The sequence below is a fragment of the Epinephelus fuscoguttatus genome, linkage group LG23, assembly GCF_011397635.1.
Source record: "Epinephelus fuscoguttatus linkage group LG23, E.fuscoguttatus.final_Chr_v1".
Lineage (NCBI taxonomy): Eukaryota > Metazoa > Chordata > Actinopteri > Perciformes > Serranidae > Epinephelus > Epinephelus fuscoguttatus.
Window position 1 is genome coordinate 15,239,948 of NC_064774.1, and position 17,832 is coordinate 15,257,779.

Consider the following 17,832-nt stretch of genomic DNA (forward strand, 5'->3'; position numbering starts at 1 on the left):
ATTGCCATTAGTGACAGTAGAAAGAGAAGGGAGCAGGGACATGAGTTATTTCTCAGATTATCTGTCTCATGTACTTGTTTTAGAACATTGTGATCATTTCAGCAAATATGACCCCAAAGTATTTTCATGAAAGTTTCCAAGTGTAGCTTTAAATTCAGAATGTTAAAACATAAATCAGTAATACTTTTTAAGATTTTTTTTTTTTTTTTAATGACATGTTTATTTAATTGAGCTGATTTACTAAAAAAGGTATGACCTGTGTTCCACAGACAAAGATGTGATCCTGGAAAGTCCTGCATCCACTGTGTTTGAAGGAGAATCAGTGACCCTGCGCTGTCGACATCGTACTCAGACAAAGGAGAAGAATGCTGTTTTCTACAAAGACGGATCACCTATTGAAAGAGACACAAACCATCAGTCAGCGATGTCTTCAGAAAACACAGTTCAAGTCATTTCAGATGGGAGCTCTTACATGTGTAAATTTGAGGACGAAGAATCTGAACCAGTAAAACTCAAAATGGAACGTAAGTAGTTTTCACACTAGAGTCTCAAAATTTAAGGGCATTTTGCGATAAAGAGCAGCAGGCATGTACTTTAGCATTTCCAGAGTGAAGTGGAGTGATGATTTCTCTGCATTATCTTAGACACAGTGGACACTTAACAAAGGGAAAAAGAGAAAGCTGTGTTTAAATTGTCGTTCATTCTTAGAAGTGTGTTTGTGCTCACTTTAATCCATGTTAGGTTAATTTAACCAGCAGCTTTAGTGGTTAATAAATGTTTAACAGAAGCATTGTTGCAACTGATTTCCATCAGTTTACGATACTTTAATAATATATACTGATTTAAAAAGGTGATCAAAATAATTTTCTATAGTAAGTTGTAGCACCACCAAGAATGCTGGATGAGATTATATTATTCATTTTCATTCTCTTTCAAACTGGACTGATTCACAGGGAAATAATGACCACTTTTATGTCTTTGTCTAAATTAAACAGCACAACCAAAGGCCAGACTGAGCAGACACTTTCCATCAGGGGGCAGTGTGACGCTGACCTGCTCTGTGAGCCCATCATCATCATCATCATCATCTGGTTGGAAATACTTGAGGATTAAGACTAACACTAAAATGAGTTTGATGTTTAATCTTTTCTAATCTTTATATTTGTGGCCTCTTGATCATGAACAGTTACAAACAGAGCTGTTGTGACCCTGCGACCCAACTGGCCTGAGATATACTATCTGGAGACGATCACACTGACATGTGAAATTGAGGATGGAGGAGACGCTGAGTGGGAGTATGAGTGGACGACACCCCGCTCATACAGACCTGAAAAACAAAAGGAAAACATGATTAGAAATGTGTTGTCATCACACAGTGGAGAGTACAGGTGTATGGGCACACTGAAACATGAAAAGTCTTCAACAGAGTGGAGTGATGCTTTCACATTGAGAGTATCTGATTAATCGAGAGAGAGAGAGAGCGAGAGAGAGATACTATCTCTTGAGAGATACTAGAATAAGGTGATCAGGTGATTTATTGACAATCCCTTAAGTTTAAACAAATATCTATGTTTCAGGTTAATCCAACGATGTCACATATTCTGTGGTTGAGCTCAAAAACTACTTTATTTTATGTAGTGACAATTACATCAAACACTAGAGATGCCTTTGTAGACCAACAGTACCTAAATAAAATACAGGAAGTTGTCTTTTCATGCATTCATCTGATCCTTCAAACAGGGAAGAAAACAGAGGAGCCAGAGGAGAGCGCAGTTTACTCAGATGTGAAGATAAGATCAGCTACAGGTACAGTGAAGTATAACAGATTCACTCTAACTTTTTATTGGGTACTGTCACAGTGTAATCTTTTCATACCACTTCATACCACTAGATTTGTCAGCAGTGTCTGCAGTGGTCAAATCCTAAATTGTATGTCATTTACTTTTCCATTTATTCCTTTAATACCTGGCCCTACTGTGCAGTCATGGGAAACACATCAGGACACATTACATTTAATTGGTTTAATTCTGCTTATCGATCCATCCATTTGTTTATAACTGTTGTACAAATAAAACCTTCACTCTAACTTTTTATTGTGTACTGCCACAGTGTAATCTCTTCATACCACTTCATACCACTAGGTATGTCAGCAGTGTCTGCAGTGGTCAAATCCTACAGTACATAAAGAGCTCTCATGTACCCCCTGCAGTACTCCAAAGTACCCCTAGGGGTACCCATACTCTACTTTTAGAAACACCAACCTCTTCCTCCTAACACTGTAACCTGTATCATGCCTTCTCTTGTGTTTTGTTGTGTACACTAAGATTATTTTAGATCATGTATGGATGCATTGCTAAAGAAGACAGTGTACATATCATTATGATTGTTTGCTGGGGCGTTAGTGTTTAATGCAAAACATTCATAGGAAAATCACGTCCTGCAGCGGCGGATGAAACTGTTTATTCAGAGGTCAAATCAGGAAAAGCTCTTGGTAATAATACAGCATTAACACAATGTGCATTTTGGGATAAGTCACTATAGTGATTTATTTTACAGATACAGATAGTTAAATGGGTGAGAAATGGGAGTTATATGTCATTGAGCACTCTTAATTCTTAAATAGCTCTAACCTTGTTTTTCCTTTTGGTTTTCATCCAGATCAATAGAGAGATCTGCATCGACAAAACCAGCAGAATGGATGACAACATGAATAACTACATCAGTGTTTAAACAGTATTTGCTATTTTTATTTAATTATTGTGTGCAGCTCCGCTATGCAAATATCAGACATTATTCTGTACAGTTAAACTAATGGCAGGTCATTTAAAGAAAATGATTATGTGGGTCTTAAGCTTCTGTATTGTTAAAAGTATGGTTGACCATTTCTTGTATCAATAAACTTTTGTTCCAGTAGTTTGCTTTCAGCAGTGTTTTTAATTTGTTCTTACATGTTTTCCTGTACATAAGCAGTTTATTTATTCTTCCATCTTCTCTCTGATTGTAGTGATCCAGTAAAGTCAAGCTTTTGTTAGACGTATGTTTCTTTGATAGAAATCGAAAAACTTGCACATTTTTATGCAGATGACATGCTTTTATGTGTCAGCAGCTCTTCTCTTAATCAGGCCATAGAAAATCTACACACTGCTTTTGATACATTTCAGATCTCTCTCATCAAACATGAGCTTCTTTTAAATTCTGGGATATTTAAAACAAATTTATGCTGTTCTCTAGGTCACAGGTTTCCAACCTGGGAGTCCTGACACCCACTAAGGGTCACCAAAGCTTCACAGTGGGTTTGGAGGCCTTCTTGATTTTAAGGGGTGTAAGACAACTTTTTTCTAAAAAAGATACACAGTAGGCCTATATCTTAGCATTTCAATTATTTCTGTGAACAAATCAATATATACATATATATTTAAGTGTATGATTGTTAAGAAAAATAAATAAAAAGACATAATACAGACAGAATTGTAAAGAAAGTTCCTGAAAATATCAAGAAAACTCACCTCTGATGCAATAATCAGGAAATACTCTTCAAAATTCATTTATTGTGTTCACTATTGGGTTAATTGTACAGTTTATCCTTGTTCTGTGTTGTTGTTATGCATTGAACAGAATATCAGTAAATCATGTCACTTGGTAAGGGGTCATCAGTTAACTCAATGATAGAAAAGGGGTCTCTTAAAGAAAAAGATTGGGAACCACTGGTTACCCTTAAATATCCAGCCTACTGTCCATATCCAAACCCTTCAGGGTTCTGCAATTGAAATTGTTGAATGTTATAAATCTTTGGGACTCTGGCTGGATACCAGACTCACTTTTAAGACCCATGTGGAACACCTATCAAGCAAACTGAGGGTCAAAATTGGAGTTTTGTCCGGAGACAAATCTTGTTTTCCTCCTGCTAGTCGGAAGACCATTGTTTAATCTACAGTCACATCTGCTCCTGATTATATTGTATATCTGACTGTATATATGCATGCTTCTTCCCCCAGCTTAAAGCCTCTTGGCTCAGTGTATCACAGTGCTGCACTTCAACATAGGTGGTACATTTCTCATGTTCCATTGCATCTTCTATGAAAAGGTGGGATGGTCCTCCTTAACAAACAGAAGCAGCATTCTATCTTGTTTATTTACAAGGCTCTTCTGCAAAAAACTGCTGTTACCTCTGCTCTCTGATTCTTACTCTTCATAGGTTTCATTTTTAGACTGACAACTTCCCTACAATGTCAAACATTATACAGTATGTGGTGAGACACTTACTGTGGTACAGTAAGTATTTTAAAGGGCCATTTTAATCATTTTCAACCTGAATCTAAACGCTGTAATGTAGTGAGGGCATGTGGAAATGTGACATGCAAACTGCAATTCATTTGCTTCTCTCTGCCATCTGCTGTCCACCCCATGATGTAAAACATGTCAACACTACACTTAAAGTCATATCTCCTCATAAAGATAGGGTTGTTTACATTTGATTACCTTTTTTTAGAGAAAGAAATAGTTACAAAAACTGCTGACAGCTTTGTGCTGAAACAAGTTTATTGATGCATAAAATGCTCAAACATAACGAAGACATGTTAAATTCATCCAGGTGAAACTAAAATACAGACAGTATCTAATCAAAGCATTAAAAATGGGAGAACAGAGGAAACTTGTATGTGTGACACGATGAATGGTTTGATAACAGATCAGATGTTGTAAATCTGTAAAGCTTTTTCATCAAAAACTGAAAAAGATGCTGACGTTAAAGGCGCTCGATCACCTGAAGCTCAAATATTTCAAACTGTTACTTTCTACTGTTATTTGGAACAAACTGCATTTGAGGTTGTCTACAGGAGCTTTAAAAAACAAAGTGACAGTGATTTGTAAGCAATACAAGACATAAATATTATAGAGAGACATATATATATATATATATATATATATATATATAACTGTAATTATATGTGGAAAAAAAGCATTTGTGTTGATCCAGTCGAAGTCAAAATAAAAACCATATAATGTATTTCTTTGAAATGATCTGCTACTAGATTAACTGTACAGAATGCTGTCTGATAAATACTGTTTAAATAAAGGTTTAGTTTATCATATCATCCATTCTGTGGGTTTTGTTGATGCAGATCTCTTCATTAATCTGGAAGAAAACCAAAGGAAAAGGTGATTTAAGCTCATTTAAGAATGAATGGGTGCTTTTTGACATTTAACTCTGTTATTACACAACATGAAATGAAAAATAATATAAAAATAATAATATCAAAAACTGTAAAAGCTCTTGTACACTGTAATTATTAGGTATTTAAACAGTTTTTTCTTGGGGGGGGAGGTGGAATCAATAGTCAGCCTAGCGAGGGAGACTCCACCGCTATTTAGGTTCACCAAAATTTAGGAGAAGGCACCAGGTCATAGACGTATGACGCACACTTTAGTTGATGGAATGGTAAAACTTTTTTTGAGTGCATAGGTTACACATTTTTACCACTGGAAAATGTAAGAGTCACTTTAGGCCTACAGCAATGAAAAATGAAAATTGGAATGTTAAACAAAATAATATTCATTTCCATATCATTTTCCATAGTGTTTGTGAGAGGCTAAAGCGCCACATGAGGCTCCAGAGCTGCAGGTTGCCTACCCCTGGTGAAGGATTTGACAATTGCTGACTCCTGGTGGTGGTATTAAAAACAATGTGACAGGCAGCACAGCATCTAATAAAATCTTACATTATAGAAAATAGAATTATAAAGCATATTTATATTTAGTACAAAGTTTATTGTACTTGACTGTACCTGCAGCTGATCCTGTCGTCACATTTGAGTATTCGTTCTCCTCTGGCTCATTATTCCTCCCTGTTAAAAGAATAAGATGAATTCATGAAAAGACAAATTACTGTACTGTATTCAGGGTACACTGGCCTTCACAAGCATCTCAACTTTTGCGTGTTATTCTCACCACATAAAATGAAGCACGCAGCCCTCTTAGCAATCAGTGTTTTTACGATCAGTTAAAGAATATGTGACAACCCTAGATTTATTTCAAATCTAGATATTTTTCTTTAAACGTAAGGGATTGTTGATCAGTCCAAAAAGTATATACTGTACCATGTTCAGGTTTTTCAGAGTCTCTGATTGTTTCATAGAGACAGACGTCACCTACAGAACAGAAAATCAAGGTATTAATCATTTCCCCATTATCTCATTATCTATTAACTCCCTAATCCTCTAAAACAGATATATCGACACTAGCAGTGTGGGTCTTCAGCCCCGTTTCCACCAAACACTTTTGGTATGGTATATACCCCAAGAGAGGGGTGACCAAAAATGAGGACAGGATGGAACAGTCCCATAGGTACCATCCACAACTCTTTACAGTGGAAATGGAAAGTAAAAATTACCGAACTAAACTCTGTCATGCTGTACTGCTCGTTGGAAATGGGGATTTAGATTTAATTATGAATAATTAAATGAATCAGGTTTGAGGCTGACCGTGGAGAAGAGACGCATAGTCTCTGCATTGAGTTTCAGCCTGGTTGATCATGTGGTCTGGAGCAGGACTCTGATTGGTGCTCTGAGACCTGGTGGGCCCAAAACATGAAGTAAATACAGTGGGTTTAATAAGGAACATGTAATGTGCTGCTGTTATGTTCAGAATGAGAGAAGAGAGTGTTGGACCGACCTCATGAAGCATGAATCTGTAACAAAAGAAAAAACAGACACTAACTGTGACATTGTTTAGTATTGCAAATTGTTGTATTGTTACTACAGTACATGTGATTACATCACAATCTGATATCAGCAGGAAAAGATCTCACCTTTTGACTTTGTGTAGCGACACACAAACAGCAGCAGGAGAAGAATCAGTGACACTCCACCAACCAGCCCAACAATCAACAGCACAGGAAATGGAGAGCTTTGTTCAGGCCTGGACGCTGCTATAATAAATGATTCATCAATAATAAAAAATCTTAATAATTATGTAGATAACACATTTCTTAAATGGATTTTTTTCAAAGCACCAAAGAGTCAAGGTCACATCAAGCCTCCGTAGCAAAACTCAGGAGTGAAAACTTGAACATACTTTCTGCATTTAACCTCAGAGGACAACTGTGGTTATGAGGATGTGGTGGCAGTTTCATTCATACTACAGCTGAGGGTCCGCATCAGCCCTCAGCAGGTAAATGAGGGCTGGTTAACCGTCCTCTTCCTGAAAACATTGGGTGAAACTGAAACAAAGAGGATGCCACTGGGTCCGGGGTGAATGTCGGTCGAAAATTCAGCTTAAAACTCATTGGCCGTGGCTAGGTTTATCACAGTGTTTTGGACTGGACTCGGGTGTGGAACACGTGTACTATGCTACGTTTGCTAAAGGTGCTTACAGACCTAGAGTTGTCTTGCTTTGGTCTGAATCAGGGACCAATTATGTTGCAGAATTCCCTAGAGTTGGTTTATGTTAATTTCATCAGCATTTACAAGCGGACTAGAGCTAATGCCTTGTGTGAGAAAGGTGCTCATGATTTGTCAGAATTTCCAGGCGGGAAGAATCCCGCAAAACATTGAAGAAGAGTACACTTGCAAGATAAATGTGACACTTTCTAATGTCACAATGGAGGGACAACTACGCAGGTTGATTTTAGCGCTGCTCATCGTGGACTATATTGCTGTCATTGTTCATTTTAGTCAAACCATACAGTTTGAAAACGAGGCGCGGCTCCAACTAGAAAACAACGTTTTGATGCATTGAATGTGCTGAATGTGCATATTAAGGCAGTACAGGAGGAGGTGCACATTAATAATCCTCCAGGACTGTAACATGCTCATGTTTAACCCAAACAATGTGTCATGTGACTGCAGTTGGTTCAGATTGAGGTCAGAAACCAACCGCACCAGAGTTAGTTTGTAATCGGACCGATACTACCTGTTCAAGAAGGTCTCAGTCCGGTTGTTTTGGTGCACACCTGAGTGTGATTGCTGTGTGCACACCTGCCCAAATTAACCGCACTTAGGCAGCAAACAAACTTGAGTTCGATTGAACGGAACCAAACAGGGCAGGTGTGAAAGCACCAGAAGATGCTGCTGGGTCTGGAGTGAATGTCTGTGAATGTCTACAGTGTTTTGGACTGGACTGAGATTGGAGCAGTCAACGCGCTTGCTTACAGCCCGTGTGATCACAAAAACTGTCCTGCCCGCGGACGTCTGCACAGGGGTCCGTGCAGAGCTTCACAGACATGAGTGGTTGACAATATTTACATCACACATACAAGAGCAGACCCTCGTGAAACTCAGTGAAAACATTTCTGTCACCAATTGTAACACAGTTCACAAAAAACAATCTATTTTTAAATCATGCTCACATTTTACTGACATCCAACTCTCTGGTGACGTCAAATCTTTTCCTCTACATGAGTAAAAGCCTTCGTCTGACTTTGACACCGCAGAGATAGTCAGCTCCCCTCTGGTATCTTTATGGATGAGTTTGAGCATTTTTATAGAAATCCACATTATAAGGAACTTTTTCTGTCCTCAATTTGCAGCCAAGAGTGACTGAATCTCCCTCAGTAACAGGATGGACAGGGCTCACCAGGATAATATCATCGTCTGTAAAATGATCAATGAATATGAAGTTTTGGTCGCAGAGATCAGCTGGTGCAGGTTAAACAAGCTGACGTATATTAAGCAGGTGTCTACAAACTAGCAAAAACATTACAGTACTTGTGCCAAATTCTCCTGTTGACATAATTTCCGTGCAGATCAGACTTAGACCAAGCCCTTTATTTCAGCAGGTAGAGACTGAGCACAGGAAACACTGACGTTTGGCAAAGTATATAAAGTTCATGCCAATTTACACAAACAGCCAACCTCCATTAAACTCTAGCTAGCACACACAATTTGACACTATTTTAAAACGATAAACTCGACCCACCAAGGTTGAATCTACAGGACATAGAATAAATGACTTTGGTTTTAGCCACCTACAAATAAAACTATATAAAACAAAGTTAAAATTAGTCTGATACAAATAATGTAATTTACACTCACTGCTTCCGGTGATGTTGACTGCATTGCTGAACTGTCCTGTGTGAGATTCACACCAGTAGACTCCGTCAATGTTCTGTGAGCTACGGATGTTGCATGTGTTTCCATTCACTGTCCCCCAGGAAAAACAGTGTGTCAGGTAACCGAATTTAGAAAACCTCCTCACTCTCCACTCAGTAGAGTTTCCCTCACAGCTCAGTGACAGGGAGTCAGAGGTGAAGTGTTGCACTCTGTCAGGACTCACTGTGAGAGACGCTGCTGGATGAAAATCTGAAAAACAACACACATAGGAAGTAAAGCATTAAAAGTAATGTTAGACAACAATAATGCAAACAATCCTGTTTTTATTCTTTTTTAACCGTTGGTCCATAGAAGCAATGGATCGTACCAATAGATGTTTATAATAAGATTAAAAATACAACTAAACGTCCAGTATTCAAAGTTTCAGGGGGAAGAGAGAAGGAAAAAGAAAGACAAATTGAAGGAAGTACGAAGGAGGATTAGAAAAGAAGAACTAAGGACAGTGAAAATGACAGAAGGAAAGAGGAAAATCAAAACACAAAGTACTCGTGCCTTGACCTTAGACATATTTAACTAAATGTATTTGTTTATTTTTCAGATTCCTGGTGGCATGTCTTAACATTAAACACATTCAGTGCCCAACCTAGCACATTCGGCACAGGAGGCAATCCCATCCATCTATTTTCATCCTCTTATCTGAGGCGCTTTCCAGCTCCTCCTGGGGTACCCCAAAGTGTACCCAGGCCAGATGAGATAGGTAATACCTCCAGCGTGTTCTGGGTCTGCCCCGTGGCCTCCTACCAGTGGGACGTGTCTGGAGCACCTCTAATGGGAGGCGCCCCTGAGCCCTATTAAATCAGATCCCCGAAACCACCTCAACTAACCCCTTGTGACGCAATGGAGCAGCGGCGCTACTCTGAGCTACCTCCAGATATTTGTGCTAACCCTATCTCTAAGGCTGAGCCCAGCCACCCCACAGAGGAAACTCATTTTATCGCTTGTATCCGCGGTCTCATTCTTTCCATCACTACCAAAAGCTCATAACCACTGGGGGAGGGGAGGCAATCCCCTTAGTTATTATTATTGTCCTTATGTTTAATAATAATAAGAATAATTGTATAAATGAATATTTATAATATTTTAGAGAGCAGGGGGATTTTGACGCCACCCAAAACAGCTGCCTATTTTGCGCATAGGAAATTTCTACAGAACACACATGTTGAAAAGTGTATGTTTCCCAACAAGCAAGGAAAAGGCAAAACAAACCTACCCCCAGACCAGACAAACTTGGGTCGACTGTAATGAGTATAATACACTGGATCTCCTCTTCCAGCTCTGCACACATATCCTGTCGTGTGTGTCTGACCATGAACAATGTAGGAATCCTGTTCAGTCCCATGGATGCTGCCAGATAGATGCTGAAAGCTGTAGAAGGAGTTGTTCGACGGTCTGGGAACAGCCTTATACCAGAAGAACCTCCATCCTGCAGATGGATGTTCAACACTGCAGTTCAGAGTTACTGAGGCTCCAGGACTCAGCCATAATGGAGACACAGTGAGGACAGGCTGAGGTTTATCTGTTGGAAAGTGATTTCACAGAATGAAGACATGCTATATATTGTTGAAGTATACGGACTGCTTGTATCTTCCATCTATGTCTTCAAATATATATTCAGCAAAACAAGAAATGACTTGTATGATATACTGTCGGATACTCTCAATGTGGAGAATTGTCTCGAGTGAATATATAAAAAAAGAAAGTTGTATGGTTACCTTGAGCATGTCCACAGTAGAGGAGTATATTCAGGGCTAAAATACAGTTTGAAACTCTTTCAGACATCATCAAACTGACAAACTATTAAACACTATACGATAACATCAGGCATTTAAAAAGATTTTTATCAAAAGAAACTACAAACAGAGAAATTAACTGATGTACTCACAGAAAAACCCCAGCGCACCAGGCAAAGTGTGTCCCATCTTCACATTCAGCACTGACGCTCTGTCACTCTGCCTCAGAGAAATCCTCCTACTTTGTATTCAGCTTGAAAATGCAGCAATCGAATCTGAAGTTTTCTGAAACTTCCTCCTCTGAGTGTAGCGTGTGGTTTGACCACAGAATATTTTGGGCACATATCTAAGATATAAGTCAGTTGAATTTAATCATCTCATCTTAGAGTGGTGGCACCAAAATTGATCAGAATAAAACCTTGCAATGCTTGAGCAGTTTTATGTAGATTGCACACACCAAACACAACCTAAATCTTTTTTACCATTTCCCTTTTGCGGATATTTTATCATAGGCAGAGAAGTGTCACAGTGGGCACTGTTTACCTGCCATACAAGTAATCTTCTCAGCTCATTCAGTAGTTTTCCACTCTCCCTGCCTCTCCACCACACCCACCTTGTCATGCTGATGATGCTGCCTCTCACCTGTGGATCATTAATTCCTGTCACTATAAAGACTCCCACGTCACAGACTCTTCATGCCAGATTGTTCTTCTCCTCCACACAAGACTTTCCAGCGTTGTTTCTGGACTGCTTGTTTCTGTATGAATAATTTTTATATAATGATCATTTTCACAGGTAAACATGATGATCCAGCGGAGAGCTCCGACTGGTAATCTGAATCCAGATCTGAATCCAGATTTAGCCACAGGCACAAACATTTATGTGTAACTGTATATAGTGAAGTACCATTGAATTTGTGTAAAATCACACATTTATAGAATAGTATAATGTCATTAATAAAAATTGTATAGATGAAAGTGGTCTAAAGCGGCACTGCACAAACTCCAGTTTTTATGATCTGCAAGTAATTTTCTCTTTTCGCATTGTGTTGCTGCTGTAAAACACTAATTCAAATTCTAATTTCAAATGTATAAAAATACTTTGTGGAAACTAAAGAAGACTGTTCATTTCAGGGTCTAACTGGGAACAGCCTTGGTGGCATTGTATGATCAGTGCTGATTTATCAAATACATTGTGAAATAATGACGTAAAATGTCAAGTGTGAGTGCTTACATCTTTATCTTCACACTACAAATACAGTCATTTACACAGAATTATGACTGTCCAGTCAGCTACCCACTTATTTGTATCTTTCTTGGTAATTTATGACTTCATTTTTTTTTTAGACCTGCTGTTCCAAGACTGAGGAAGTGCACGTAAAAGTCTGATGACACTTCCTCAGTAACAGTGATCTAAGACTTATGGTATTCAGCTGCCATTAACCAACTGACAATTGATTATTTATTTATTTTTAAACTTGAATTAAATTGATTTAAAAAAAAAAACAAATACAGGTTTGAGCTTTAAAAGGTTTTGACAAACACGTTGAGCTTTGACATATTGTTTTTATTTAAATAAAGTCATAAGTTTTCATGCTCATTGAAATGATATGTTGATGTACAATCTTGCAGGCAAGAAATTCAACTGTTTTCTCACAATTGTGAAATGGATGTTTGCCCAAACTTTGCCAATATTGAACCAGCTGTGTGGCATCACAGTGTGTGCAGATGAACATTGTTTGACTTTCCTCTGAGCTCCCTGCACTGGCAGCACAGGGGTGAAGCCAAACACCGTTCATCTGCACACACTGCGATGCCACAGAGCTGGTTCAATATCAGCAAAGCTTCCCTTTATATTCACTGTCTTGTGTGGCGATCAGCAGTGATGTGGTGGTTCACTTTTACACTGTGATCTGTAGCCTATAGTTCGGCTTTAGCTTCTAACTATCTTTGTCTTTTTAACCTGTTGTTGCTGCTGAGTCAGTTTGACATCCTGGATATATCCTTCAAACACACACTGTAGACCCCTCTGTCTGCTTCTCTGCAGTTAGTTACAGTGTGGGCTCCATGCTTACTCTGACAGCTTGTTGGACCATCACAAAGGGGCGGGGCTTAGTGAATGGTCAAATGTTTGTGTTATTGTTCACTAGCATATGTTAACATACTGTAAAACTTCAGTTAGTAGCCTGGGCTATTTGCTTAAATCACTGAAATCAATGGGCCTATATTTGGGAAAGGCCTTTAATTCCTTTCACACAAAACTGTTGCTCAGCAAAGATGGGAAATATGATCAAATTGTTTATTTAAACCAATTGTGAATCATTCATTTGATCTAGCTCCAACAGAGTAAGTGAGTTACATCACTCAAGGATGACGGCACACGGCATACCGAGACAACATCACTTAATCCTGTTAAAACAACACATCCAAAGAACTTTTATAAAAACGAACTGCTTGGCAACCAGACCAGGCCTCTAATTGAGACAGTCCTGTATTTGTCAAAATGTGTAGCTATACCAGGCTGGTAGAAGGGACTGGGTAGTAAATTGGGACTAGGCTTTTAAATGAAGTTTCACAGTATGTATGCGTTCGTTAGCCATTAGCTGTAGTCTTTGTGATGTGTTCAAGTGCAACTTTTTGGCCATGAAGCAACAGCTGGCCTTGGTTGCCGCTAGATCTTTGATGTTGGTTTGGTGTGTCTGTGCTCTCACAGTTTAACAACACAGTATTCCAATGGCACACGTATTTTGTATATTTCTAAAGTAATTTGTTGCATGCAAACAGATCTGATGTTAATGTGATGATGTCACTGTCTAAACATGTATGCAGCAACGCATTTCGTAGGTGTGAAAGGAAGTTGAGTTTTAATCATCATCTCTCTGACAAGCAGTGCCTTGGCTTTTTTCCCCTTCGGCTCTAGTTGGAGCAAGAAATAGCAGTTTGATATTCGGGTTATTGCTCTATGTTTTATGATTTTTAGGGCAAAGTTATGAGAGAGAAAAAGATGTACTACCGTCTGAACAGAGTGCTTGCTCACTTCTCCTTTGGAGACAGTTTATATTTAGCTTAGAATTCAGTTGCAACTTCCTGTGCACATAGTTGTGACGAAACTTCATCTTAATGGAAAAATTTACAGACTAAGCTTCACGGACACCAGTGATGTCGTAAACTTACATTCCTACTTTGTTTTTATATTTAGATTTTTTTTTTCTTTTTACTTAAGATAGAAATACATCTTTAAAATTACAACTTGCATGGGATCTTTTTTTTTATGTCCTTTGAGCTAAATTATGACAATATGTGACCTAAGGTGTTGACACAGATGTTTTTTCTGATGAAATCTTGCCACCAACACTTTTGAGCAACATTATTACATTGTGTTCCATGTTGATCTTACTGACTGCTTGTATTGTTTTTGACATAAGCCAACATACAAATTAGAGATGTCAGTTTAGGTTAATTTTGCTTACGATAGCACGACACCCATAACCTGGTAACTAACAGGTTACTCTTTAAGGGAAAAAAAACTCAATGTGAAATACAGGAGGCCTTTCCTTTTAGTCTGGTGCTTCATTGACTCATTGAGCTTTAGCACCTCATTTTAAAATGCTATCCATTTAGAGGTGGTGAAATTTTAATATTTTGTGTTATAATGCTGCCTTTTATTTTGGCTTTGCTTAGATACAGCTGGCTATCCATGTCAACATGCAGAAACATAGTGCCCACTTCCCATCTTCTGATCTCCACTGGTTAGCTAACGTTAGCCTTATAGATGCATGGTTTGTCCTGGGTTGCCAACTTTGGGTACTTATTGATTATCCATTATTGCTGTCTGTGTACAAACAGAATACACCACTATGATAGATATTATACAATGCAAAATGTCCATCAATTATTTCTAATAACTACTCATCCTAGTTTCGTCGCAGGGACCATTTGATGTTATCCATGCTGTCTTTATATCATCATGCTATCGGTGGCTGGGCACAAGTGTAAACAAGTCAAAGTATATGATGAAACCCAGTGTAGTGGTGTGAGTTTTATGTAGCGGAGAAAAAAGGAAGCTACAATGGATGAAACTAAAAGCCTCTGAGTGGAGCGGATCTTTGTCTTTATTGTTAGAGACCCCTTCACGACAAAAAACCACTTGTCAGAACCTCAGAAAAAAGGTGAAACTGCTTTATTTAGTGTTTTACAGCTTTAAATAATTAGTTTGTTTTGGAGAGGAAGAGACATCTGCCAATAATTTGGCTCCCAATAAAACCCGACTGAACATCTGGGCCCGGTTGTTCAAAAGTAATCTGGCAAGATTAATCCAAACAGATAGGATCAAATCCTGAAATCCGGTTGTTCAAAGTTAAAACAGGATTACGTGATCGGATAAGATCAGGGAATCCAATCCAGTTTTTAATCCGGATCAAACCTCAAAACATTTGAATAGGATAAGGACTACTGCGATCCAAAATATCAGGATTACCCTGAACCCAGCAGAGGGCTGGATTCAGACTGGATTACAGGGGTAAAATGAAATAAAAACTGAAAAAGTAGTCAAACAAGAAAACCAGTATTTTCACAATTGGTATTAGGTAGTATATTTACATAATAGTATATTTTAATACACTTATTTCATGAGTTTATTTGTGATGCATAGTATTTCTATGGCATGCCATTCAGGAAATTATTAAATAAATAATATCATGTTTGAATATATGGAATGAATGAATGTCTGAATATATGGAATGAAAGTCGAATATATGGAATGAATGTCTGAATATATCATTCCATATATTCGAGGTTCATTCAATATATTTGGACTTTCATTCCATACATTCAAGTTTATTTCATACATGCAATATATATATCTAGGACCTTTTATTCATTAAAATCACAAAAAAATGAAATATACAATAAACTGTGAGCTGTGTGGTAAAGTCAAGACATTCATTTTAAAAAACGGGTTATAATGTGATGACAGTAGATAAAAATTAAATCATTAAAAACTTAAATCCATGCATATGTTCTTAATGTTTGCTGCCATCTGCTGGTCATTTTTTAGTTTCTTTCTCAGTTACAAGTCATGCCCAGTGGAGTAAAGGCATAAAGACGAATAGTGCAGAAAGTGTGTTGCTGCAGGAAGCCAAAGAGGAATGTTCATGTTTTGAACCTTGTTATTTTGGTCAAACCTGCTTTGACCAAAATAAGTAGTCAAATTTTTCTCTTTTACTTGTGGCTTTTGTGGGAGTGCAGTTGTTTAATTTCATGCAGTACAGTGCAGCACTTTTTTAGGTAAGACCGTAATTGTAATTTGACAGGCATCTGTCAATAGCTCTGTACTGACTTATGTTATTCTATTTAGTGTTTCAGTTGTACAAACCAAAATCAAAAGCAAAAAAGAGGGAAGCTTCAGTAAATAAATTATGTGAAGCAATGGGCATCTTTCTTTGTGTTAATCTGTATGATGTAAGATCAAATTCATTTGTCCTCAAACAGACTACTGTTTAACCCTTTAAAGTACAATTTAAAGTAATCTGTCACCATCAAATAGTCTCCAACATATCTGTCAATATCCAACACAAAAATAAAAATAATTCTGTTTTATTTTGTGTGAATTTTGGCGCCCCCTGCATCCCGGTTAAAGTACTGGTCATCTGGATTTAGAAATCCCTAAAAGTCTGTACCTGGATCAGAGTGATCCTATCCAGTTTTTTTTCGACAACCATGACAAAAGTGAGCTGGATCCATGGAAGAAAAAAAAAATTGATTACCAAAACCAGATCATTTTTATCTTGATTTTACCTTGAATAACCAGGCCCTGGATCTTAAGTTATCAGAGGAGAAAAAAAGTGAGCACACATTAGCAGGCACTAGGCTTTAACAGCTTATGACAGACACTGATTTGTAATGTGAAACTGTTTTAATCAGTATTTTTACTGGTTTTAATCAGCTAGCCTGTTTGTTTTGGAGAGGAGGAGACCTCTGTGGATAATTCTCCTAAGCAATAGGAATCTAGAATTCTAATGGGAGACGTCTCAGCTGGTTACAATCTGCAGTCTCCACCACTAGATGCCACTAAGTCCCCTTTAATCTTAGACACTGCTCCTACAAGATAACTTCTGGTTTCACATGGGTCAAGAACCTTGTTCTCCCGGGTGAAAGCCCTGGGTGTTTTGTATTCTTTGTTTTACTCCTCATTAATGTTGTTTTCCAGATTTTCACTCATAAGCGTCTCAGTGAGACTTAACAGAGTGCACCACTTCACTGATGACTAGTGATGGCCAAATGAAGCCACATGAACCAATTTCTTTATTTTCTGACCCCACCAGATGACGGTCTTGGTTTAAAGATAAAGGCTGAAGGACTTGCAATGTAGTGTGCTTTCAAACCTTTGTTGAACAGACGGCGCCATCTGGTGGATTCAGAAAATACAGACAGTGGTTCATGGGGCCCAATTTGGCCATCACTACTGAAACTCTACTTAGTGGGGAGTGAGTAGTTTCACTGTGAACAGCCATCCGTCATACTTACCATACTGCTCTTACTGGGGAGAAATGACTGGATCCACATGCTACATACAAAGGCACTGGTACATCAACACAGTGTACTGGTGTGAATCTGGATCAGGCGAGCTCAGCATCGCATCACTGCAGACTGTAGGTTTTCATCACATTTCTTCTTTCATGCAATTTAATCTTCATTATTTAGCATAAATCAAACAACTAATTTATATATATATATATATATATATATATATATATATATATATATATATATATATATATGTACTAGCTGATTTGTCAGGCCAGTCATATTCATAATATTCTATGTTTTACAGATGATATTATCCTGGTGAGCCCTGTCCGTCCTGTGACTGAGGGAGAGTCTGTCACTCTCGGCTGCAAATTCAAGACAAAAAAAATTTCCTGTCCAATGTTGCTTTCTACAAAAATGGAAAACACAAATAATAACAGAGGACTTGAATATCTCTGCAGTCTCTAT

The 17,832-nt window shown here is 38.0% G+C and overlaps 2 protein-coding genes across 2 annotated transcripts in view; one reads left to right on the plus strand and one right to left on the minus strand.

Annotated features, from left to right (window-relative positions):
• LOC125884319 (uncharacterized) overlaps window positions 1-17,832 on the plus strand; it is a 268,232-nt gene that overhangs the window by 77,493 nt on the left and 172,907 nt on the right. The window contains exons 27-28 of the mRNA XM_049569217.1: window positions 270-524; window positions 996-1,073. Of these exons, the coding sequence (XP_049425174.1) occupies window positions 270-524; window positions 996-1,073 (333 nt within the window). The remainder of the gene's footprint in view (window positions 1-269; window positions 525-995; window positions 1,074-17,832) is intronic.
• On the minus strand, window positions 4,295-11,287 carry LOC125884296 (uncharacterized). The gene is made up of 10 exons (XM_049569197.1): window positions 10,990-11,287; window positions 10,820-10,855; window positions 10,318-10,623; window positions 9,030-9,296; window positions 6,806-6,925; window positions 6,670-6,685; window positions 6,480-6,568; window positions 6,096-6,146; window positions 5,784-5,843; window positions 4,295-5,134 (listed from the first exon to the last, which is right to left on the minus strand). The coding sequence occupies exons 1-10, from the start codon at window positions 11,024-11,026 to the stop codon at window positions 5,130-5,132; spliced, it is 987 nt and encodes a 328-aa protein (XP_049425154.1). The 5' UTR covers window positions 11,027-11,287; the 3' UTR covers window positions 4,295-5,129.